Source organism: Suhomyces tanzawaensis (genome assembly GCF_001661415.1).
Source record: "Suhomyces tanzawaensis NRRL Y-17324 unplaced genomic scaffold CANTAscaffold_3, whole genome shotgun sequence".
Lineage (NCBI taxonomy): Eukaryota > Fungi > Ascomycota > Pichiomycetes > Serinales > Debaryomycetaceae > Suhomyces > Suhomyces tanzawaensis.
This window is the reverse complement of record NW_017963638.1, coordinates 114,077-137,257: the sequence shown is the minus strand read 5'-3', so window position 1 is coordinate 137,257 and position 23,181 is coordinate 114,077. Positions and strand designations below refer to the sequence as shown.

General features: G+C 44.2%; 12 protein-coding genes across 12 annotated transcripts; 7 read left to right on the top strand and 5 right to left on the bottom strand.

Moving 5' to 3' along the window:
* Positions 1-143: 143 nt before the first annotated feature.
* On the bottom strand, positions 144-1,340 carry CANTADRAFT_20901 (asparaginase; the record flags this gene model as incomplete). The annotated part of the gene is made up of 1 exon (XM_020206631.1): positions 144-1,340. One exon carries the CDS (start codon positions 1,338-1,340, stop codon positions 144-146), a length of 1,197 nt encoding a protein of 398 aa, XP_020064718.1.
* A 1,333-nt stretch (positions 1,341-2,673) lies between these two features.
* On the top strand, positions 2,674-2,997 carry CANTADRAFT_50566 (uncharacterized protein; the record flags this gene model as incomplete). The annotated part of the gene is made up of 1 exon (XM_020209840.1): positions 2,674-2,997. The coding sequence occupies one exon, from the start codon at positions 2,674-2,676 to the stop codon at positions 2,995-2,997; it is 324 nt and encodes a 107-aa protein (XP_020064717.1).
* Positions 2,998-3,141: 144 nt separating this feature from the next.
* CANTADRAFT_20899 (uncharacterized protein) lies at positions 3,142-7,314 on the bottom strand (the record flags this gene model as incomplete). Its single annotated transcript, XM_020206630.1, has 1 exon — positions 3,142-7,314. The coding sequence occupies one exon, from the start codon at positions 7,312-7,314 to the stop codon at positions 3,142-3,144; it is 4,173 nt and encodes a 1,390-aa protein (XP_020064716.1).
* A 288-nt stretch (positions 7,315-7,602) lies between these two features.
* PUP1 (proteasome core particle subunit beta 2) lies at positions 7,603-8,406 on the top strand (the record flags this gene model as incomplete). The annotated part of the gene is made up of 1 exon (XM_020210183.1): positions 7,603-8,406. The coding sequence occupies one exon, from the start codon at positions 7,603-7,605 to the stop codon at positions 8,404-8,406; it is 804 nt and encodes a 267-aa protein (XP_020064715.1).
* A 157-nt stretch (positions 8,407-8,563) lies between these two features.
* AHA1 (Aha1p) lies at positions 8,564-9,583 on the top strand (the record flags this gene model as incomplete). Its single annotated transcript, XM_020209641.1, has 1 exon — positions 8,564-9,583. One exon carries the CDS (start codon positions 8,564-8,566, stop codon positions 9,581-9,583), a length of 1,020 nt encoding a protein of 339 aa, XP_020064714.1.
* Positions 9,584-10,077: 494 nt separating this feature from the next.
* FDH3 (bifunctional alcohol dehydrogenase/S-(hydroxymethyl)glutathione dehydrogenase) lies at positions 10,078-11,454 on the top strand (the record flags this gene model as incomplete). Its single annotated transcript, XM_020209703.1, has 2 exons — positions 10,078-10,101; positions 10,336-11,454. The coding sequence occupies 2 exons, from the start codon at positions 10,078-10,080 to the stop codon at positions 11,452-11,454; spliced, it is 1,143 nt and encodes a 380-aa protein (XP_020064713.1).
* Positions 11,455-11,563: 109 nt separating this feature from the next.
* On the bottom strand, positions 11,564-13,477 carry UTP5 (Utp5p; the record flags this gene model as incomplete). The annotated part of the gene is made up of 1 exon (XM_020211539.1): positions 11,564-13,477. One exon carries the CDS (start codon positions 13,475-13,477, stop codon positions 11,564-11,566), a length of 1,914 nt encoding a protein of 637 aa, XP_020064712.1.
* Positions 13,478-13,800: 323 nt separating this feature from the next.
* CANTADRAFT_77925 (uncharacterized protein) lies at positions 13,801-15,120 on the bottom strand (the record flags this gene model as incomplete). Its single annotated transcript, XM_020211185.1, has 2 exons — positions 14,643-15,120; positions 13,801-14,588 (listed from the first exon to the last, which is right to left on the bottom strand). Coding segments are annotated over exons 1-2 (1,218 nt in total), but the record flags the coding sequence as incomplete, so codon positions are not given.
* A 697-nt stretch (positions 15,121-15,817) lies between these two features.
* On the top strand, positions 15,818-16,219 carry CANTADRAFT_5320 (uncharacterized protein; the record flags this gene model as incomplete). Its single annotated transcript, XM_020210176.1, has 1 exon — positions 15,818-16,219. The coding sequence occupies one exon, from the start codon at positions 15,818-15,820 to the stop codon at positions 16,217-16,219; it is 402 nt and encodes a 133-aa protein (XP_020064710.1).
* Positions 16,220-16,253: 34 nt separating this feature from the next.
* On the bottom strand, positions 16,254-17,660 carry CANTADRAFT_49195 (uncharacterized protein; the record flags this gene model as incomplete). Its single annotated transcript, XM_020209679.1, has 1 exon — positions 16,254-17,660. The coding sequence occupies one exon, from the start codon at positions 17,658-17,660 to the stop codon at positions 16,254-16,256; it is 1,407 nt and encodes a 468-aa protein (XP_020064709.1).
* A 372-nt stretch (positions 17,661-18,032) lies between these two features.
* On the top strand, positions 18,033-19,031 carry CANTADRAFT_50488 (uncharacterized protein; the record flags this gene model as incomplete). The annotated part of the gene is made up of 1 exon (XM_020209829.1): positions 18,033-19,031. The coding sequence occupies one exon, from the start codon at positions 18,033-18,035 to the stop codon at positions 19,029-19,031; it is 999 nt and encodes a 332-aa protein (XP_020064708.1).
* Positions 19,032-20,110: 1,079 nt separating this feature from the next.
* PTP3 (tyrosine protein phosphatase) lies at positions 20,111-23,168 on the top strand (the record flags this gene model as incomplete). The annotated part of the gene is made up of 3 exons (XM_020208550.1): positions 20,111-20,482; positions 20,555-21,312; positions 21,421-23,168. The coding sequence occupies 3 exons, from the start codon at positions 20,114-20,116 to the stop codon at positions 22,895-22,897; spliced, it is 2,604 nt and encodes an 867-aa protein (XP_020064707.1). The 3' UTR covers positions 22,898-23,168.
* Positions 23,169-23,181: the final 13 nt, after the last annotated feature.

Sequence of the window (23,181 nt, the reverse complement as noted above, 5' to 3'; positions counted from 1 at the left end):
ATGAACTTCACTCGCATTTATTTATTGTTCTATTATTGGCGCCCCTGGCTATTCTTTTAAGGTTAATTGACATAGTGTCCTTATTGCTAACAAATTTCCCACGCAACTATCTATTTTGATTATGCAACTAATATACAATTTATCTAACCGCCGTAAACCCCTCCGAAAATATGTTTGATTTCAGACAAATTGAGACCTTCGTTCAAACACAATTGTAACAAAATTCTAGACTTTTGTGGATTCAAGTATCCCAGTGCAATAGCACAGTCAAAGGGTATCAGGTCGGAGCCGACAGACTGGGGAAGCGAGCCTTTTGGAACCATACCATCCATGGCTCTCTTTGAGTAAATAACGGGGAATTTGTCTCCGTATTTCTGACATAATTTTGCGATGAATTCGTTGGACTTGTCGGCCATTGATCCTGCACCCATGGTAGCTAAAACCAAACCTTTTGCACCCAATTGTTCTATGGCTATCTCTATAATTTTATTATTTAAGCCTTGGTGAGCGAAAAGAATGGGAACTTCTGGGAGGTCGATCTTTGACGCAAGGTTCAAGTTAAAGTAACGTATTCCCAACGGTTTTGCAGCTGGGTAGTAGTAATGGATTTCGTTATTGACAAAATTCCCCAAGTATCCCTGACCGATCGATTTGAATGTGTCTAAGGAGTTGGCATTTGATTTTGTGATGTAGAAGCCAGAACCAATCCTGTCATTTAAGGCCACCAACACTCCCCTACCACGCGAAGACCTGCTCGAAGCAATCACAATAGCTTGATACAAGTTCATTGGGCCATCTGACGAGATGGCTGTTGAAGGACGCATTGATCCGCACATAACAATGGGTTTATAGGTGTTGATTGTCATCTGTAAAAAGAATGCCGTTTCTTCCATGGTATCGGTACCATGGGTGATGATAATTCCATCATACTTGGCCAAATCTTCCTGAATTTTGGCATGCAACAAGAGCAACTCTTCGGTACCAAACTCCTTGGAGTCCAAGTTCAACACTTGCTCGTACTCCAAGGTACATGTGCTTGACAAGTCTGGAATGGACATGCACAACTCTTCAATGGTGAGATCGACCTTGTAGCCAGCAGTCTGATGAGAGCTGGACCCTTTAGAAGCGATGGTACCTCCTGTTCCCAAGACTTTGACTATTGGGAGGGTGTCGAGGTTGGAGATCTCTGATAATCCTCCAGTGGAGATCACGGAGTTGGAACGGTATTTGATTTTGAAGATAGGGTGTTCAGCATCATGAGTGTCGTGCTCGATCTGGAAGTTGGCGTCCTCGGGTACGGCAAGGATCACTGGCGATGAAGGATCGGTTGGGCCAGACATGGTTGGATACGAGTGGTTGAAGGTCGAAGTGGTATCTATATATAGCAGAGATGGGGGACCCTCGATGGCTTCAGTGAAGACGTGGTCACGTGAACCCCGGAGGTACTCGGTGGGGATACCAGAATGGGTAGGCGAACACGAACTAATATGTTCTTAATTTCCAGTACCCCGCCCTGGAACCACCACTGCTGCTTGAGGACCATACGGGAAGGCGGGGATTTAGTTCCGGTCAAATAGGCCCAGTCTGTTATGGTAGAAAATGCCCCACAAAGCTGCACTATAAGCTAGGCTTTTAGGCTTTAACTTCAGTCAAGTTGTTGAACTTCTTTTCGGGCCACTAGCATAAGCCGCTGTTGTGTGCCGGTACTCGCCTATTGTTCCCAATGAGTTGAGGAGGATCGTACCTAAAACACTAACTGGGTTAGTCAGTTTATGGCCACTTTGACAAAGTATACTCTTCCAACTGCCAGCATCACTTCGCACCAGTAGCATTGCATCGACCAACCGAGTGTGTGCGCTTACGAGTCGTACGAGCTCGTTTCTTCATATTTGTGTGGAGGATACGCATGAATGCTGTATCCGAGACAGATTCGCTTCAGAGCTGTCTTCTTTTTACGAGAGTATTATTAGGTATATTTGAGCGTTTTTCATTGTAATATCATGATCTGGCTTGCGGTTAATTACTAGAGAGATGTTGCACCCAATTTTCAGTGCGGATGAAATTGTTACCCGTATTCTGGCGGAGTATTTCTCCAAGAGCAGTATTGGCCTACCACTAACGATTTAAAGCATTTATTAAAGTGCACTATCTAAAGCAATATTCTACCCAAGTATTTTTTGAGATCAAGATCAAGTATTTCTTGATCTTGATTTTAGTTAAATTACAAGTCGTGGTTGCAATCCGATTCACTATGATAACCAAAGCTCCTGTATGTTTCTATTTGCAAGTAGTTGAAGAATAATAACGGTGGTGCGATGAAACATTATTCTGACGTATTACCAGTACTTCTGAACTCTGTTTTACCTGTTTCGTCTTACAAACCGTCTCCATCGAAAGGTGGTCGTGCCCCGATGAAGAATCTGGGCTTTTCCAAGATTCTTCATGATGATAAGAAAACAAAAATCAGCAGATGCTTAGGGCCAACAAAGTCATCATTCCATATTATGAAGCATTATCCACAGACTGAGGATCATTTCTCTATTTAATGGTGCAGTGACTACTAGCCTTATTCAATCCAAATCAAACCCCATTGACAAGCACACGACAATTTCGCACGTGAGCATANATACATCGAAAATCATCATTTGGGATGTTAACAACTAGCCGATCAATATGGGGTTTTTCAGTCAGAACGAAGACGTGCCAAAGTTGCCACCAAACAAATCCAAGAGAAAGGAGTGCTGGGAATCCCGCGACCAGTTCTTTGAGTGCTTGACCAAAAACAAGATCGACAACTCATTAGATCCAAAAGAGCAACAGAATGTGGAGTCCAATTGTGGCAAGTTGAGAAAGGAATTCGAAGGCAAGTGTGTTGCTAGTTGGGTGAAGCATTTCCAAGATAAGAGATTCAACGATTTGACCAGAGCCAGATATATCGAGAAATTGGAGGCTGAAGGTGCCCAACAATTACCATTCAAGTTGGACAACAGAAAATAGATTTGATAAATAAAGTTTATTCTTGTATATAGATAATGAATTCAGTTTGCTAGCACAGCTAGCAAACATGACCTTGCTGATTCGAACCAGCCCATTTTTATGATTGGCCTAAGACCGTATAAAAACGACCGAGATTCTGCAAAATTAGACAGCACACAAGCTGATCGGTTCTCTTTCAGTTATTTGAATAGTATTGGAGTTCATGACTTCCAAAACCGAGCCCCATTCATATTCACCCTTCTCTAAGATCACAAAGCTAATGTCAACATCCATCCTGTCCCCAGGATTAACACCGTCCTCACCTAGATAGTTCTGAAGAACACCGTTTATCAATATTCTTCTGTCTAGTGACATTTGTGAGTAGTTTGGAGTGTTCAAACTCAAGGAGCTCAACCCACTAATTGNAAATGGAAGATGTCTTAGAATTCCCTTGATTTTAACATTCGAGTTATTGATGATCGTTGTCCTCAAGAAATAGAACTCTTCAATATTTAAAATATATTGAGTTCCTACCTTCTTGATAGGTTCAGTGGGTCTTGTGTCAGAGAATATGGAGCTGGTTATTCTTATAGGATTATGGATCAGGATATTTGCCATCTTGTTAGTCAAACGAATGTTACGAAGTTCAGTATAACCATGCCTTACATCATTGTCACCAACTGATCTCCAAGTTCCTTTCAAATTCTCCAATATAACACTTCGCAACCAAAATAATTCTCTCATTTGCATCTCATCTTGTTCACTAAGGGAATAGTTTTTCACAAATTGTTTATTTCTTAAAGATGGAATTGGTTTCGATAAATCGATGTCCTCATTGGAGATACGCTTCATTGGCAATAAGAACCTTGAGGTCTTTCCAGGCTCAATAAGATCCTCCACTTCGAATGTTACCGATTTTTCAATTGCATATTCCAAATGACTTACAAGCTTTTCGTTCCACGAATTCCGCAAGTCAATTATCAATAAGCAATAATCACTGATGTCCTTTGTATCGGAATCGATAATGCTAGTAATGAATTTTAAAACTTCCTCCAAGTTTTGATGAGTATACTCACTCTTTAATCCTTCAAAACCGTGTAATGAAGAGGAAAAAAGGGGTAGAATATCACATCCGACGACTTCCAATGATGGCATTATGGACAAGTTGATTGGGACTTGCACATATTTCACGAAAGACTTAGATAAATCTGCCAACTTATGGGCATATTCCAATATGATTTTCAGTTCTCTAATCCCACGCTTTGCAGTAATTTCATAATCAATGGTAATATCACTCCTGGGTAAAATTTTTTCATACTTCTTGCTTATAACATCCTTATTGAGAATTTTGAATGGTTTAAATTTCAAAAGGTGCCACTCAATTTCATAGATATCCGATGCTGATAGTTGATTACCAACGTTACTATTGAGCTTTTTATTGAGAGCATCAACAGTTGAGTCCCAAAATGAGAACGAGAGATAATTGATAAGTTCATTAGAATGATTAGTTAATGAAATCGAGAATGGAATTTGCTCACCCTCTAATAACATAATCCAGCCATTAGTTACCAGGACATGTGTTAAGGAGAGACTTGGTTGTGGAGGAATAACTGTTAGGGAGAGGCTTTTTAAATCAACCCTAGATTCAATGTTACTGGTTTCCAAATTACGACTCACTTTTTCGATTATTTCGTTTTGATTCTCAGGCGACTTCAGAGGCTTGACTTTGAAGTTTTGTTTCAGGATTTCCTTGTCGATGATCTTAAAGAATTGCTCTTCACAATTATCAATGGTGATGTAAAATCCTATAATAGTCAAATCCCCATCATCTAATGGTCTGAATGTGACAAGGAATTGTTCTAGCGAAGTTGGAGGTATTACTAGAGCATTAGAAACACCCTGTGAAGATGAGATCAAGGGAGACTGCGCAGCTGGTGGCTTTTTTAACATACTCGAGTTGCTTCTCAATTTATTGTTCAAGCCATTTACCTTGATTGTTGAGGTATTGGATAATGACGGGATTGTAATGGGTTGATCCATAGACTTTATATTGTTCCTCAAAGTCTGCACACGTACGCCACCTTCAGTGACAATGGATATATTGGTTATTTCCACTTCAAAAGCGAATGGATTTTGAAGCTGGACCTTAAGCTGGTAGATTTCGTCCTTGATTAATAGTTTATCTTTGTTAACAGTCGAAGGCTTTTGTTTGGTGTATGGATTGAAGATTATAGGTCCATTTGTCAGCGGGGCTGACTTTGGTAAACCCCCTTTGTTTATTTGTTCGTATTCGAGGAACGAGACGAGTTCATCTTTATGACGGTTTGTAATAAATTTGACTCTTCTGACCAAGAAAGGATCCCAATAACTAGTTGAAAGATTCAATTTGTTTCGATTCGAAAGATAAATCAAATTATCGATCTTCTCCTTCAACTTCTGTTGATCTTCTGCAGTTAAACAATGCGTGAATCGGGTTAACAATAATGTGCACAACTTTAGTATGAAGGACCAATCCTTAAGGATCTCAGATATTCTCAAACATAGTCTGATCAACAGGATTTGTAACGCAGTCCAATTACCTTGTGAATGGTCATACGCTGCTTCAGAATAACTTTCTGATTCGCAATTGATATTATATGTGGCAAACAAATAATTAAAGATATCCCGGATACTTGAAGTTTGATCTTTCCGATCCGCTAAACCATTGATACTGGTGGTAATTTCATCCAAATCTGACTGTGTTTGAAGAACATGTTGTTCCAACTTAGGCAAAATTCCCACCAACAATGTTCTTAAGATCAATGCCCGTTTTCTATAAAGTCTTAAGTCCGAGTACATTGATGCTAATGAGCAATAAATACGGCATTGATCAGTGATTCCCATATCCACCAACTGTAATGAGAAAACCTTCTCAATTTCTGCTAGGATATCTGCTTTCAGAAAATGATTCTTATCAGCAGCATGCTCAGGAATTCTTGTGGCTTTGATAATATGATCAATAACGCTCGAGTCCAATTCATTACCACTTAAGTAGATGCCAATCATGTACTTTATGGTACGCAATATAGACTCCACATACACTATATCAGGCACCATGTTTTCGTAATCATTGGTACTAAGATTGTAAAAATGCATGACTTTGGAAGAAATGAGCTTGATGAATGTTGGTAATGGCAAAGAGGACAAATCTGGACTGGAGCCGAAGTTAAAACTCAAATTGCTGCTTGTAGAATTTCTTGGTGAAAGATTTGAGTTTCTTTGGTTCTGTGACGGTTTGGAAAGGTGGATCGATGTACGTCCATTGCTATGTGAAGGTGCATCAACAGACATTCTTTTAGGGGACGAGACTTCACTATCGGATGCTGTAGTCAATGAGTGCAATTTGCTTTTTGAGATTTGAAGAACGCTACAAATTGTTTGACTTGGGAGCTGGTATGCCAGATGGACGTATTGCAATAATAAGCAGCTGATTCCAATGCCTTCCAACGCACTTCCAAGCCAAAGAAAATCTTCACACTTCTTTAAATTGACCAAAGAATCTGTAAACAGTTGTAATGCTTGATTGTATTTACCAGCCAATAGATAAAGATTCCCCATCAATTTCGACTGTCTGCCAATATGACGTTGTTGCGGTTTAGATTTCGGGTCAGTGGTGGGTGGCTGATTCGGATTGGAGCTGGAGAATGACGCTTTGAAAGAGGTCGAGCCCGAACTCAATCTTTTCTGAGCCTGATGAATAGTCTTGGTCAACGTATGACTATCGGTAATAGACACAGGAGACCTCAATGTGATATTTGAGTATGATGATGCATAGTTATCCAAGGCAGACAAAAAATGGCCACTGACGTCACACATAATAGTTTCCATGGCGGTAATATTGTGATCCATGGACCCATCGTGGAAGAAGGAAAGTTGATCGTCGGAGGCATGCTTGTGCTCAGGGTTGGGGGTGTCGAATGAAATCAACTTATGTACAATCGAGCTGGGGTATCGCTTCTTCAACTGAGCTATGGATTCTTGGGGATCCACTTGGGAGGCGTATTTGCCTATTCCCAAGATAATGAAAGTCTTTCTGAAAGGTTCGAAATCATGCAAAAATATTGATTCGCTATCAGGGGCAGTAGTCACGAAGTCAAATATTATTCTACCGTTAGGAAATGTCTGAGGATTGAAGTAATGGAGGGCTGTGTTGGGGGTGATGTCCAATAGTCTGACCTCACTAGCACTGCTTCGTATGATATCCACGTATCTATCAAAATTGGACTGGGAACAGCCATTTATCGGCACCAACAAGCACTTGACCTTTGCTGGTGTCACGTAGCTGTATCTGTCGTTCATGGGGTAGGTGTGTCTCCAGATGTTGCTGGTTACAGTATTCCTGGACCCGTGCGGTGTGTGGCAATTGGTCAATTCCACTTTTCCCGCCTAGTCAAGCTGCCAGATCTTATGCCAGGCTCAGATCAGGCTTGAAAACTTTTGGTAAACAGGTGGAGTCGTGCGAGCGCGCCCAAAATTTCGAAGGCAAAGCGACTACAGGAACTGGTGATAGTACGACTATATACATCATACTTACTAGCATTACCCTTCTTAAGACACAGGCACCCCACACAAGACACCCAGAACAAAATGCCTGGCTTAAGCTTTGACAATTACCAAAGAAACCATTTCTTGACCACCAAGGGTTTTGGTGCTCCAACCGCAACATCTACAGGTACCACAATTGTGGGATGTCAGTTCAAAGGCGGAGTGGTGATCGCTGCCGATACCAGAGCCACCGCAGGAGACATTGTTGCCGACAAGAATTGTGAAAAGTTACATCGTTTGGCTCCCAAGATTTGGTGTGCTGGTGCAGGTACCGCCGCCGATACCGAGATGGTTACACAATTGATAGCATCCAACTTGGAGTTGCACTCATTACTGCAGAACCGTGATCCTAGGGTGATCACCGCATTGACCATGTTAAAGCAGCACTTGTTCAAGTATCAGGGACACTTGGGCGCTTACTTAATTGTGGCTGGCGTGGACCCTACTGGCGCACACTTGTTGTCAGTCCAGGCCCACGGGTCTACTGACGTTGGTAAGTACCAGTCGTTGGGATCCGGTTCCTTGGCTGCCATGGCTGTGTTGGAAACCCACTTTAAGGAAGACATGACCAAGGAAGAGGCCATGAAGTTGTGCGCCGATGCCATTGAGTCGGGTATCTGGAACGATTTGGGTTCCGGTTCCAACGTCGACTTGTGTGTCATGGAAGTCGGCAAGGATGCCGAGCTCTACAGAAATTACCTTACACCTAATGTTAGATCTCAAAAGGCCAAAAACTACGTTTTCCCCAGAGGCACCACAGGTGTGTTGAGAGAAAACGTCCGTGAGCTTTTGGACATAGAGGAAACCGTGGTGACTTTCGGCGACGCCATGGAAGTGGACGCTTAACGTCCATAGAACCGAATATAAACCCCACATCAATATATGGGTCTGTAATGTCCAGCGTAGGCTCGCAGCAAATGACACAAAATCGATTTTCTAGACTTTTCCACGAACCACAATATAAGTACTCCAGACGGTACTATCATCGACAGCACTATCGACAATGGTTGTGAACAATCCTAACAACTGGCACTGGGTGGACAAGAACTGCATGGCTTGGGCCAAGCAGTACTTCGACGAGAAATTGGCAGGGCTCAGCGTGAACAACGCCGGCAAAGTTGCTGCTGTCAAATCGGTTTCATCGGTGGAAGGTGATGTTGAAGTGTGTCAAAGAAAGGGGAAGGTGATCTCGTTGTTCGACTTGAAGTTGGTTTTGAACGTGACCTGTCTCGACAACGACGAAGAGAAGTTCAGTGGATCCATCACCATTCCCGAATTGGCGTACGACACAGAGGCTGACGAGATACAGTTCGACGTCAGCATTTACAACGAGAACAAAGAAGCGGAGCCCTACCGTGACTTGATCAAGCGCAACTTGATTCCTGAGCTTAGAACCATTTTGGCCAAGTTCGGAACCGACTTGATTGTCACTCATAGTGGCGATATCCAGCTTGCATCCGATGAGGTGCAGTCCAGCTTCACCAAGTCTAACCAGTCGTCTGCACTGGCCACTGCCACCAAGCCAGCTCCCAAAAAGGATGCTGGTGTGAGCTACACTCCAGTCCAGGCTGCTGAGAAGACCAGTACCAAGACGTCTAACATCCCCAAGTACAACACTGCCACCCTCCATCTTGAACCCGTTTTCAACACCACCGCGGAGCAGATCTACGTGACTTTGTTGGACGACACCAGAATCGCTGCCTGGTCCCGCTCGTATCCCCAGATCGCAAAGTTCCCACCTCCAGAGGGTTCGGATTTCCAATTGTTCAGCGGAGCTGTGTCTGGAAAGTTTTTGCGTTTGGTTCCCAACGAAAGAATTGTCCAGCTCTGGAGATTGGAAGATTGGTTGGCCGGACACTACGCCGAGTTGGACATGCAATTGATCCAAGGAGCAGGAGAGACCAAGATGGTGGTCAAGTTCACTGGTATTCCGATTGGCGAAGAGGACAGGGTCAGAGAGAGATTTGAACATGTCTACGTGATGGCCATCAAGTTGGTGTTTGGGTTTGGGGCTGTGTTGTAGGGGATCCACCAGCAGGAATACCCCCCAAAACAAGAGAATGGTCGCTCATGGCCCACAGCCGGTAATAGTGCCATTCTTGGCATGGACTTGGTTCTGTTCGGGTGATCAATTGGTGCAAGTAAGATAGTATAATTGATAATAAAAATCAATTTAGAGTACACAAGTTCACTAGATGGCCTATATAGAAGAAATATGCAATATACCGAACTACTCTTAGCTCTACAACGTAGCCACGGTGGGTGCAAACAGCACTTCAGACACCCCACTGAGCCAGTGTCTGCGGGGGCAGGACTGCGGATAGCCATACTGAGCGCGCACGCTAGCTCGCTATCATTCCCGATCCGACGGGATTCGTTGCCCAGTTAGTGGTCGTGCCCAGTGGAACCAACTACTGGATTCAGAAAGAATTTCCCGGGCCCGAGATATATAATCCTTGGAGAAGAATTCATCACCAGTATCTTATCCAAGTGCTATAGAAACATTCCAATCACACAATGACCGAATCAACCGTCGGAAAGGTACGTACTGTGCTTGGCACGCTTTCAGTGCTGTTGTTGGAGAATTAGGCGGTATCCGATCACCATAGTGGCAAGAGCATCTCCGGACCACCAACGGGTGGTGGATGTGCTAGGGGATTCCGGCTTTGATGCACACAGGCAACTGCCAACGTATCGGAGCAGATTACGAGATCCTAGCCATGGTTCTGTTTAAATACTCTGGCGAAAACACCCTGGCAGTTATACTAATATTAGACAATCCACTGCAAGGCTGCAGTTGCTTGGGAAGCAGGCAAGCCATTGACCATCGAGGACATCGAAGTCGGCCCACCAAAGGCCCACGAAGTTCGTATCAAGATCCTTCACACTGGTGTGTGCCACACTGATGCCTACACCTTGAGTGGTGTTGACCCAGAGGGTGCTTTCCCAGTCATTTTAGGACACGAAGGTGCTGGTATCGTCGAGTCTGTGGGTGAAGGTGTCACCAACGTCAAGGTCGGTGACAGTGTCGTTGCATTGTATACCCCAGAATGTCGTGAATGTAAGTTCTGCAAGTCTGGTAAGACCAACTTGTGTCAAAAGATCAGAGTCACTCAGGGCCAAGGTGTCATGCCAGACGGCACCTCCAGATTCAAGTGCAAGGGCAAGGACTTGCTTCACTTCATGGGATGCTCCACCTTCTCCCAATACACAGTGGTCGCTGATATTTCTGTGGTTGCAGTCAACCCAGAAGCCAAGCCTGACAGAACTTGTTTGTTAGGATGTGGTATTACTACTGGTTACGGTGCTGCCACCATCACTGCCAACGTCCAAAAGGGCGACACTGTTGCCGTCTTCGGTGCTGGATGTGTCGGTTTGTCCGTTGTTCAAGGTGCGCTTGAAAGACAAGCCTCCAAGATTATTGTCGTTGATATCAACGACAAGAAGGCCGAATGGGCCACCAAGTTTGGTGCCACCGACTTCGTCAACCCAACCAAGCTTCCTGAGGGCACCTCTATCGTCAGCAAGCTTGTTGAGCTCACCGACGGTGGTTGTGACTTTACTTTCGACTGTACTGGTAACACCCAAGTCATGAGAGACGCTTTGGAAGCTTGTCACAAGGGTTGGGGTCAATCCATCATCATTGGTGTTGCTGCTGCTGGTAAGGAAATCGCCACCAGACCTTTCCAATTGGTCACTGGTAGAGTCTGGAAGGGTGCTGCTTTCGGTGGTGTCAAGGGTAGAACTCAATTGCCAGGCATAGTCGAAGACTACATGCAAGGAAAGTTGAAGGTCGACGAGTTCATCACTCACAGACACGAGTTGTCCAAGATCAACACTGCCTTCGATGACATGCACCACGGAGACTGTATCAGAGCTGTGATTGACCTTTAGCAACTAGCATCCAAAATTTGAGTCGGCTAGTTAGTAAAAAAATAGGACTACATATCAAATTATTCTATCGCAATATTGTACATATCCTATTTAGGATGGTCTATTAAGATTACTCTTCCTCCTCTTCTTCAGGGCCGTCCAAATCAATGGCAGCTTGCAAATCTTCGTCCTCCTCTTCCTCGAAGTCGCTTTCTTCTTCAAAATCGTCATGTCCATCCATGTCAATATCTTGGTCGGATTCATCTTCTTCGATGATACCCATAGCCTCAGCATCATCTATGTCTTCGTTGTATTCAACATCGCTTTCTTCGTCCTCTTGATCTTGCTCGTACTCTTGAATTAAGATTTCTCTCTTCAAGTCATTTTGTTGATATAACATGTTCAATCTTCCTTGCAATTCCAACAATCTTGGTAAAGTGTTAGCCTTCTTAATTAACACCGAGTGCAAGTTGGCGAGCTTGATGCTTAAGTTAGGTAACGATGCTAAAACAGTTCCATGAATAATCACAATCCACTTCAACCAATAGTTTAATTGATCAAATTTGCTTGCTTGACGTTGAATCTTTTCAGACAATTTATCCAACAAGATAACTGCTAAAGAAGAATCAAGCTTCTTGATAGTGTTTTGAATAACTTGCGGATCTCTGTTGCTCAAAACAGTTTCTAACAATGCATGGTCATTATTTCTTAAGGATTGTGCTAAAACGATGGTTAAAGTTCCTGTCTTGGTTCCCAACTTTTTCTTGGTGCGGTTCTTTTTAGGTTGTTGATCAGTAGTGAGTTTTTCTAACTTATCAGCTAAGGTCTCACTGACCTCATCCTCGTTGTAATCGATATCTTTGTAGTTGTTACCATCACTAACAATAGTATGCGTTTCCTCATAAATTTTAGCTGATGCAACATCATGGCCAAATGAAGTATGACTAGTTGGTTTGAGGTTTGGTCTAGATTTGAGTACAACCTTGTCAGACTCGATTAAGGAAGTTCCTGATTCGTCGATCCACTTAATAGAATCGAAGTATGGCACGTTACCATTCTCCAACCAGGTGACCAAAATGGAATCACCAGACACACTAATACAGTTGATCATCAAGTTAGAATCATTAGGGTTCTTGATTTCGGTTTCTGGTCTCGACAACTTGACAGTTCCGTTAGAAGGCCTGGATTGGATTTGAGCAGCCTGTCTTCTCTTCTTCTTTGCTTGCTGTGCGGAGGATGCAGTGGGAATTAACAAACTCAATGGATTGTTGAACACTTCTAAGTTACCATTTTCATTGATACTTGTCAACAAGGATTTTTCACCTTGAACACCAAGATCCATGTCTAACACAGAAACTTGAGATACAAAGACCGATCTTGTAGTTCCCTTTGAGATAGAGTAAAGGTTAATGAATCTGTCACCTTTAGCGCTTGTCAAGAACAAGTCTGGGTCATTTGGAACTGGTAAAATGGAGTTGATTGGTTGGATATGACCAGGGAAAGTCTTTATTATTTGACGGGAAGAGATATCAATCAAATAGATAGAATGTGATCCTATCAAGAGGCATGGCTTTTCATTATACATCACACTTGAGATTCTATTGATGGTTTCTGCGTTTTCCAACACATCATTAATATTGAAGCTTTGTAACAACTTATGATTCACGACATCCCATTCATAGATAGATCCACCATTGTCACAAGACCATGCTGACTGGGTGTATAATGAGAAATGGAAGTCCAAGATAGATGCATGGCTTGGGGTAGTTAATTCAGTGATAATTTCATTACTCGAAGGAGAATAGATAAGGATCGAACCCTTGGTCAAACTTAATGCTAAAATATGCTGTTCACCAGCTGAGGGGATCCATGATATCTGGGTAAGCTTGCTGGACTTGTCAAGGTTGAATGAAGTATTGAGTGGTGATTGGGATGGGTTTACTGATTGGACTTTGATTTGATGGGTGTCCAAAGCAATATGCCCAGAAGCCAAGAAGGTCTTGCTGGGGTCAAACTTGGCACAAATGAAGGGTCCGCTTGACATGATAGTTAGTTCGGAGATGAGCCTGTTGATTCTCGATGGCTTGTAGTAGTAAGAGATGAGCTTCCTAAACAAAAATTTTTATCGCGGTCGGTGTTGTGTGCAGTACAGAATGTGGGTTGAAGTGTATCGATATACTTAAATATATTAATCGCATAACTATGAGTAGCCTCTGGAAATCCTATCAAAGGGTTCCACTAGATGGGTTGACTTATTTAGAGTCAATTTTTCTTTCTTCTCTTTGTGTCCTTGTCACTGGAAGGTTTTGAATCAAGTTCTTTTTCGCCTTCCAGAACTGCAGCTGATCCCGAAAGATCTATGGGTGCGCTTATGTTAATTCCTCCTCTAGAAGTTCTTCTCTTCAACTTGCTTCTCAAATCCGTTTGCTCTGCTGGCGGGGTCAAGTCTGTATTGGATTCATCCTCGTCTACTTCGTTCTCGAAGAGATGAGCATTAGGGATGGTTTCTTTAGCTTCAGCAATCATTTGCTGATAATCTTCTTTTTTTATTTTACCTTCTTTGATCACCTTTTTGAGCAACTCGCTTTCTTTTGGAGTGCTAGCTGGTTTGGGCGAGTCAGAGTTTGATTTTGCTTCCACAGAAGGTGATTTTTTATCGACTTGCGATGGTTTCGATATACTGTCGTGAACTGTGTTTAATGTATTGCTCAAACCATTGAAATAGATCTCATTGACATTCAAGTTCTTGTTGGGATCTAGGTTTTTATCCTTTAAGCTCTGAATGCTTGCTTCTCCCTCCGGGTCTTGCTTAATTTGTGGTAATATTTCTCCACACTTTAATGCAGCAGCATCTTGCGAGGTATACTCTTTAGCATGAGCTATTCTGCTATGATTGAGAAATCCTTGGGCTGAGGAAAAGTTACTTCTTTGACAATCGGGACATGTTAACTTGACGATAATGCCGTCTGTTCTTCGGTATAGACATCCGAGATTTTGATGGTTCAATTTATTAACTGACTGGCCTGAGGGACCAGAGACTGATGAATATGAAGGCCTCAATGAGGATGTAGTAGATCTTGTTCTATATCCCCCTCCTTGTTGAAATGGTGCACCGGAGCCATCATGTGAATATCCAACGTTATCGTTGAATCCACCTTGGTTTTCACCAGCGAGGAAATCCGGCTTGAATAGTCCTTTGCCCCCATAACTATAGTGTGGATCTCCGAAGCCTACCAGCTGCTGTCTTTGTAAATCATTGAATCTTACTGCCAACGACTTGTTTAACACATCAAAGTACTTTAAGGTAAACTCGTTAGGCTCGCTGCTGATCTTTAAATCATTCGGTATATCGAAGAACTTACGAAGGACTAGCATTTGCGACTCTATCTTGCCAATTTCAGACTCTGTGAGCTTCAACTCTTGATGCTTTAATCTTATTTCTAGGTCGATCTGATTCGTTATGATCTCCTTAAGCTGTTTTAATGGTATTTGCTCCAACTTCTTCATCAAACTTTCCTTTTGATTCTCCTTCGAAGCCTGATATGGGCCAGGCTGAGTGGGCTCCGAAGTCGCCACTGAGTCATTTGTAGTTGTCGGTTGTACTAACTGCTCGGGGACCAGTTTTTCATGATCTTCCATCCTAACTATGAGATATTAGACAGTTGCAGGAGAATAATTGGAAGGCAATAAAAGGTCACTGTTTAGGCTAGCTCTCCGATAGGAGGCGAGTGTTGCCCATACACTATGTCACGTGACCAAAATCTAGACTTACACAAAATGCCGGGTGTGATTGCAAAAAAGAGAATCAGGCAGGGCCCTCCTAAAAACTTTAGAGAGGCCTTATATAGCGTATAGCTGTTGAAATTAGTCAGGCTTATTTATAGGGTGTTAGAAGTTGATGTTTATTGGCTATGCATAAAGGTTTTGCTCGAACATTTTCTCTTGATCGCAATCGTGCAATTTTGTTGGGCACTTTTAATGGACTTTGAGTAAAAATTGATAAATTTGTAGAAATCTGTCAAAAGAGTGCATTACAGTTTTTGAGCTTTTGTGATGACATTGGCGTAATTCCTCAAAATGGTTTTTAATTCTATCGATATTTACATACATTAATCAGAGAAGTTGGATTACATTTAGTTTTGAGCAAATACAGTCTCATTAAATAGCAGATTACAATTGAGAAGCGAAGAAGTGAAGTGTTGCCTGCATTTATCGTGTAGTCTTATTCAGCGTAAGCACTTTGATGTGAACTCACTAGATATTATACACAAAAATCTATATCTGTAGCTTTTCAAGGAGATTCATCTCTTCTAGTACGCAGTCTCACGTGATCGCGTCACTATCAAATATTGGCACCCCAGATGGGTCTTCACAGCCCATCAACATGTCCGAAACTACCATTCCGATTGAAACTATCGGCAGGCTCTTTAAAGAAGTTGCATTCAAAAATGCCGACACGCAAATCACGCGTTCCACATTGGAATTGGCGTCGGAATACATCAAGCTCTTCGTCAATGAAGCAGTGTTGAGATCGAACGAAGAAAGAGTGTTGGAAGGGGATTCCTTGACCAAGGTCGACGGTATTGACAACGTTGAATTTAAGCAGACCCAACCAGGGGAGACCCAGGATGCATTAGAGGAAGAAGTCTTTGATGATGATATTGATCCCGAAATTAATGAGCCAAGCACCCAGGATCAATTGGGTGCTAATAACGAATATACAAATGATACTTTGGACTCAAGACATCTAGAGAAAATTGCAGGAATATTGGTGTTGGACTTCTAAGGCTACAAGATTAGTAGTGATTCGATATTTTTATCTATTTGGTAACTTGGTATGTGCCTATATCAATAACATTCCAATATCCATAGGACAAGTTCTGTTTTGAAAGCTTTAATACCTTGATTGCCTGGGGCAACTCCGCCTGCACAGTGATATAAAGTGGAATTTTAATGTCAAGTAGATCGCTGGAGTCCCAAGTGTCGGTCTCATCATTCATTTGCACAGAAATAAAAAGTGGGATCAGACTCCAGCCAGCTCCTTGAGCAACTAGCGATTCAGAAGATTCCGATACGTCCAGGGTATCCTCAGGTTTTTCCTTGAATAATGCACTTCCCATTCGTGAAATGAGCTCTGCTTTCGATATAGTGTTCTTGGTAGTCAAGCATGCGGTGGGAATAGTTTTGATGAGGTTCTTGGTCGAACCTGATGATTTGATAACGATGTCAGGAATGGGGATGCTCAACTCTACTTTGAATTTCAGTTTGTTTCCCCCAGTAATGAAGTTGTCGGCAATGTACGGCAGACTACCCACATGGATCTTCATGTCTACCTCTAGCGGGTTCATTAGGTTGATTAAGAAGGTACGTCGGCACTCCAATTGCAAGTTCCTTGTTTCAGTTGGGGGCGTGGTGAGAATGGTAGGAGATATAGTGTTGGTCAACTTTATAGACGGCATGTAATCCACAGCATTGAATTTGACTCTGAGCTTATTTGTGGTTGGTAATAGGCCGTCTTCTGTGTGGGGAAGAAGGAGGAACGTGTTGCAGTTCAAACACTTGTAGGACTTTTTCACGGTCAATTTCCGGGCCACAGGGTACTGGTTGGAATGGTCGGGATGTGTCGTTATCTCTACCCTGTTTCTTACCTCAGATATATCTTCTGGTCCTAGTGTATCGATGGGACTATCCGGTGTTCGAGAGATATTTGATAACGACAAGTTTTTCAACCTTGTTTCCGACTGTTTCACTGGCGCATCTGACGCGGTCGAAAGCTGTTGCTGGTACTTGTAGAAGGTCTGGTGCTGGGCTTCTTTCTTTTCCGAGCTGATGATGGAATGCAATGATTTGGGGCTGGTGATGACGCCAGACTGATATGTGTACGTACAGTACACACACGAGAACTGGAAGGCCTTGCCTAGCTTGCCGTTGATTTGGTGATCAGTGATGAAGATGGTCAACGACGAGGTGCACGACGGACACACGAAGCAGTTTTTGGCACACCTTTGGGTGTCATTGGAGGTGTGGGAGTAGTCTGTGATGCAATGGGAGCAAAACTTGCACTCAATATTGTGGTAGCAGTCGTAGCGTGATTTGTGGGCCTGGCACGAGGGGCAAAAGTAGAGCTGGGACAAGTGATGGACCGAATTGGCGGAAAACCCGTCTAGGGTTCGGTGGGTCGCCAGTTTGGGGCAGTAGATGTAGGAATCATTATAGATCTTGGACATCAGATATCAGTAGACGTGAGATAGATGGAGCCATTTGGAAACGCATTTTGTGGAGGTTTGCGGGACTTTGTGGCAGCACCCACCCGATTTCCAATTAGGATGGTTCTGCCGTGCGTGTGAGCGGAGCGTGGAAGAAACCAATTGGGGGAAGGAGAACCTAAAATAATAAAATATGCCAAATGTGTATGTGCATGCGAGGCAGCCGTCAAATGGCAAGCAGGTGCCAAGTCAGGCAGTCTGAGGAAATGCTCCTCCAGAAAGGCGAGATAACCATCAGGGCCAGTTGTCAGGTGAATTGGCCAACGTGGAGCGGGGACACGTGCTGGTCCACCAGGGTATAAATAGCGGCCCCAACCATGCGATGCCACCAAGATGAAGCCCCAGACTGCTCTTGCGACGCTTGTGGGTGCCCTAGCCCTTCTGTACGGGGCGCTGGGCCAGGTAATTTTGGGCTTGTCCCAAAACGATTTGCAGCAGCCGCTTCTGCATCATCACAATAAGGGCCCCCATTACGAGGTGCTCACCCACTATTTCAAGCAGGACGACCCCACTACCGACGACGCCACTTTCGACGTTAGCCAAGACTTCGGACTCTACCCCAACACCACTTGGACCGAGTTGGTTGCGGAGTTGCAGGCGTTGAACGCTCAGCACCCCCATCGCAAATATAAACTATTGTTCTTGCAGCGTCACGGAGAGGGCTGGCATAACGTGGCTCCTGCAGACTATCCCTCCGACCAGTGGGCGTGCTACTGGCAGGTGTTGAACGGGAACAGCACCGTGGAGTGGTACGACGCCGAATTGACGCCTTCAGGCGTGCAACAGCTCACCAGCTTCCAACAAGCGTGGGCGTCGCGCGTGGCCAGCGACGGGGTGCCCATCCCCCAGTCCTACTACGTGTCGCCCTTGCGAAGGACCCTCCAGACGTGGGAAATTCTCTGGAGCAAGCTTGCCACCACCCGTCCCGTGATCAAGGAGTTGGCTCGTGAAACCTACGGTATCGGCACCGAGAGCAAGCGTCACAACAAAGAGTACCTCCAGCGCAACTATGGGTTTGCCGATTTCGAGGCTGGATTCAGCCAGTTTGACGATCGCTGGGTGCCCGACAGGCACGAGTCGTCGCAGCACCGTAAGTACCGGGCCCAGCAGCTCCTCAACGACATTTTTCTCCATGACCCCAGTGTAGTGGTGTCAGTGGTGTCGCACTCGGGGTTGATCAAATCGGTGTTGAAGGTGGTGCACCACCGCAAGTGGGGGTTGCAGACAGGACAGATGGTGCCGGTGGTGGTGGAGGCCAGGTACAACAAGAAGGGCGACACCTACGACTTGGACAAACCGTGGAGTGAGTATCGCAGCTGCGAAACCAGTTGATGGCAGCCACTATTTTTAGAAGAGATATGACGCAATAGACATCTCCCATCGCCTAGTGTCTGGGAACATATGCGGGCCCGCATCCGTGCCGGGGGGCGCGACAGGGCGCGCTGGTTCTAGACTGAGGTCTTTTCCGGCGAGATATGTAGGCCCACGCACAGTGACATCATGGGGATCTCAGATCTAACAGTTAACGCGGCGCGCCGTCACTCACTTAGGAGGCAGTGCATAATTATTACTCTGACTGAGACAACCATGATTGTCTGTGCCTCCCTGGTGGGTGGCCAGTTTCACCTGTTTCAGCGGACATCCGGCCACCTCCTGGTGGCAACCGCTGTCCCGGCAGTGCGCTGGAGGCAACTGTTCGCTCGTAACGCGCCATGACCTCATCCCCCCGCTGGCGCTGTCTGCCACCTTCGGTATCCTGCCCCCGGTGCGCATTTCTGCACCTCGCCCGTTCAGACGCACTCCTTCCGCCAAGGCACCTGGCACCTTCTCCCTAGCCCACTATCGCCACCTTGGGAAACCCCGGCACTGCACCACCGTAAAAGAAATTCCGTCACTGTCACTTTGGCACTGTCACTTTAGATCTCCAGTCACCAATATCTATCTTTATTCTCATAAACAAATACACCTCTTTTTATAAAGCCCTGCCACTTCCTGGGCCATCCATCCTTGCTCCCTCAGTCCCTCCATCCTTGCGCCAGAGCCTCTATCCTCGCGCCCGCATCCACCTGCTCACCCTTTCCATCGCGCTCCGCCTACCTTGGCACACATTCTGTCCGCAGACTCCTCCCTGCCATTACCTCCACCACCACAGGCCTACACAACTCTCCTGTTTGGCTTGCGGTTCCCCACTCTGCAACTTCTCCGTCGTGCTGTCCCCCACTGCTCGGTTTTTGCTATTGTATTGTCCCCCACCACGTCTAAGATTGGTCATCACACCAGCTTAGCACAAACATCAGCAACGGTCTAGCCACCAAAGCTCATAAACACTGCAGCCACCAAACGCTTTAGTCTACAGAATTTCCCCATCAAACCCATATATCACCAAACAACCTACCCACCAATCTGACCCCACCATGAGCTCGTCCCCGTCCATCTGCGCGTCGCCGAACTTCACGTTTCCTTCTACTAACAGCCCTAGGGACACTCCCGTGGACTACTTCACCATGAAAGCTGACGTCAAGAACTCGTTCCCCCATCCTGGGCCACCATCCTCAAGAATCATACCGAGCCAGCACGCCCAGAAGCCTCCCAGCCTCCATCCATCGGGACCCAAGGCCAAGCTCACCACCGCCCACAAGTCCATCAACGACTCCATCAGCTCCATCACATCCAACACCTCGGACCTCACCATCTACGAGAACAGCTTTGGCAAGAGCTTGCGCACAAACTCGATCGCATCCACAGACACCTTGGTCGACGACACCGAGAATGAGTCCGACAAAGTCCAGGATATCGACTTCCACCGCCACCAGAACGAACGCAAGTCGTACAAGTTCAGCTCCCAGACCTTGAAGCTCAACCTTCCCAGGCGATCCAACAAGTCCCAATCCGCATCCTCCAACGATATCATTCCCTCCACCGGCTTGCTCTCTTGCCGTGAAAGCGAAGAGATCGAGTCAAACAAAGCATCCTCTGCAACAGAGTCTTCATTTCCTTTTCACACCGCCACGCCATCTTCATCCCAAAACTATTCGCATGCCATCCAAGCACCCCCTGTTAAGAAGCAGTTCACGTTGCCAATCATATCCTTGCAGAACGAATTGTCGTTGGACTCCATCAAGCACGAACAGCTCAAAAGATTACACTCGCTACCAACTATGAATTACAGACAACAAATTGAAAACCTCAGTTCTACCAGCATTAAGTACATTTCTGAAGCTGAGGCTGACTTGTCTTTACGTTCCAACAGCGATCCCCTTTTGGTGATTGATATCAGACCTTTTGCTGACTATGTAAAATCCCATTTGAAAACTGCGTTGAATGTTTGCTTGCCTTCGACCTTGTTGAAGCGACCCAACTTTAATTTACATCGCTGCATTAACTCCTTACCAGCTTATGAAAAGTTGCAGTTCAAAGACCTTTTTGCTACTCTGAACGGAAAAGTCTTTATCTACGATTATTATGAAAATTCTGCCAACTTGTATCACATGTGCAACAAGTTTGTTAACAGTCCTTTATTTGTTGATACCAAGCACTCGATTTACTTGATTGATGCCAACTTATCCCATTTCAATGAACAATATTCCCACTTGTTCGAAGAGGGCAGCACATCGTCGGGAAACCCAGATGCCGTTAGCAATACCCCGTCATTCTTGAATAAAAACGTCAATTCCAACTTAAGGCCAGCACCAACCACTTTACAGAATCCATCTTCAACAAGTAACATTAATACTTCGAGTGCTCACGAAAATAATCCTAGTGGGTTTGCTCCACAGCTTCTGGCTATCCCCAAGAACAGGGCTCAGTCATTAGCCGACTTGTCAGCTATTCATAAGTCTAACCACGATTTGAAGCGTCATTCGACAAGCATTGACTTTGACACTGTGGATAGTTCAACTCCCATTCTCTCCAACTTCTCTTTGCCTAAACTTACCGGAGGTAACGTTTTCAAAATCAGACACAACGAAGAATTATACAGCATGAATTCAAATCCTTTCGACTTTTCTGGGTCATCGTCTTCATCAACTTTGAATCAGAATGCATCCAATTTATTCAAATTACAGAATTTACCTAAGGATAAATCACACTTGCCGGAATGGTTGAAGTCTTCCGTATTAGAAGGTCTGGTACAATCTAATAAAATCAATGCAGATTTCTTTGCCTTAGAAAAGTTTGAACAAAAGCGATTAATTTCAGCATTGTCATTAAAGAACTCGGAGGGGGTTTTGTCGCCTATCAAAGATGAAGTTGTTCCAACAATTAGTTGTGGAATTGAATATGGCCATAAGAACAGATACAAGGACATTTTTCTTTTCGAGCACTCAAGGGTTAAATTGGGTGATCTCAATGGTCCCACCAGTACAACTGATATTCCTAGTGATGACGATTATATCAATGCTTCTTACTTGGATCCTATTTCAAACTTGGAAGACTATTCTAAAGTCACGCCTCAAGTCTTGTCTCACTTGAAGTTCATTGCTACTCAAGGTCCTTTGGAACAAACTATGGGTGACTTCTGGAAGTGTATTATTACAGCTAGAAGCCCTATTGTGATGTCATTGACCGATGAGATTGAAAATGGTGTCATGAAGTGTTCGCCATTTTGGAAATCGGGTGTTTACCGTTCGAACCAGGATGTGATTAACTTGAAACTTACAGGAGAAGTTAGAGTAAGCGACCACTTGATACTTAGATCCTTCTCCATGACTATGAGCAATGTTGCTGGAGGACCAACCTTTTCTCACAATGTGCTTCAAATGCATTTATTATCATGGCCGGATATGGGTACTATTTCCACCCCATTGGACATCATTCAATTAGTTCAGTTGAAGTACTACATATTGGAAAAGATGCAAATCCAAGAGGATTGTAATTATCCTACTGTCATCCATTGTTCTGCTGGTTGTGGTAGAACTGGTACGTTCGGGGCCATTGACACCGTGATCAATATCTTGAAGAATAACAATTCCCAAGAATTGAACTCCGATCCAATCCACCAGATTGTCAATAATTTTAGAAGACAACGGATTTCAATGGTACAGAATTTGAGACAGTATTATTTGATCTATGAGATTGTTTTAAACTATTTAAATGTGGGTAATTCCATCGAAGATCCCACCAATACCCTTTCTCACTGGGATGATTTGACCAAATTGGACATCGTGAATGATTTCATAGCTACATATCCTAAACTCTAGTTTTAGTAAGTATGTTAATTTAAAAAGTATAAAAAAGTTCGATTAAATACATCGGGATATTCAGGAGCACGTGAGAGTAGTTGTCGACAAGGATTGGGTAACCATCCAGTGGAAGAGTCTGAACTGGAAGCACCGAAGTAGCAGTTTCTACCTAATGACTGCCACTTTGACAGTGGCATTCAAGGGATTAAATAACGGCTCCCTGCTATCACACTCAAACCCCGGCATAGTTGCTCTCTCCAGATCCAACTGTTAATCATTGATTGCGATCGTTGGCATGCAAT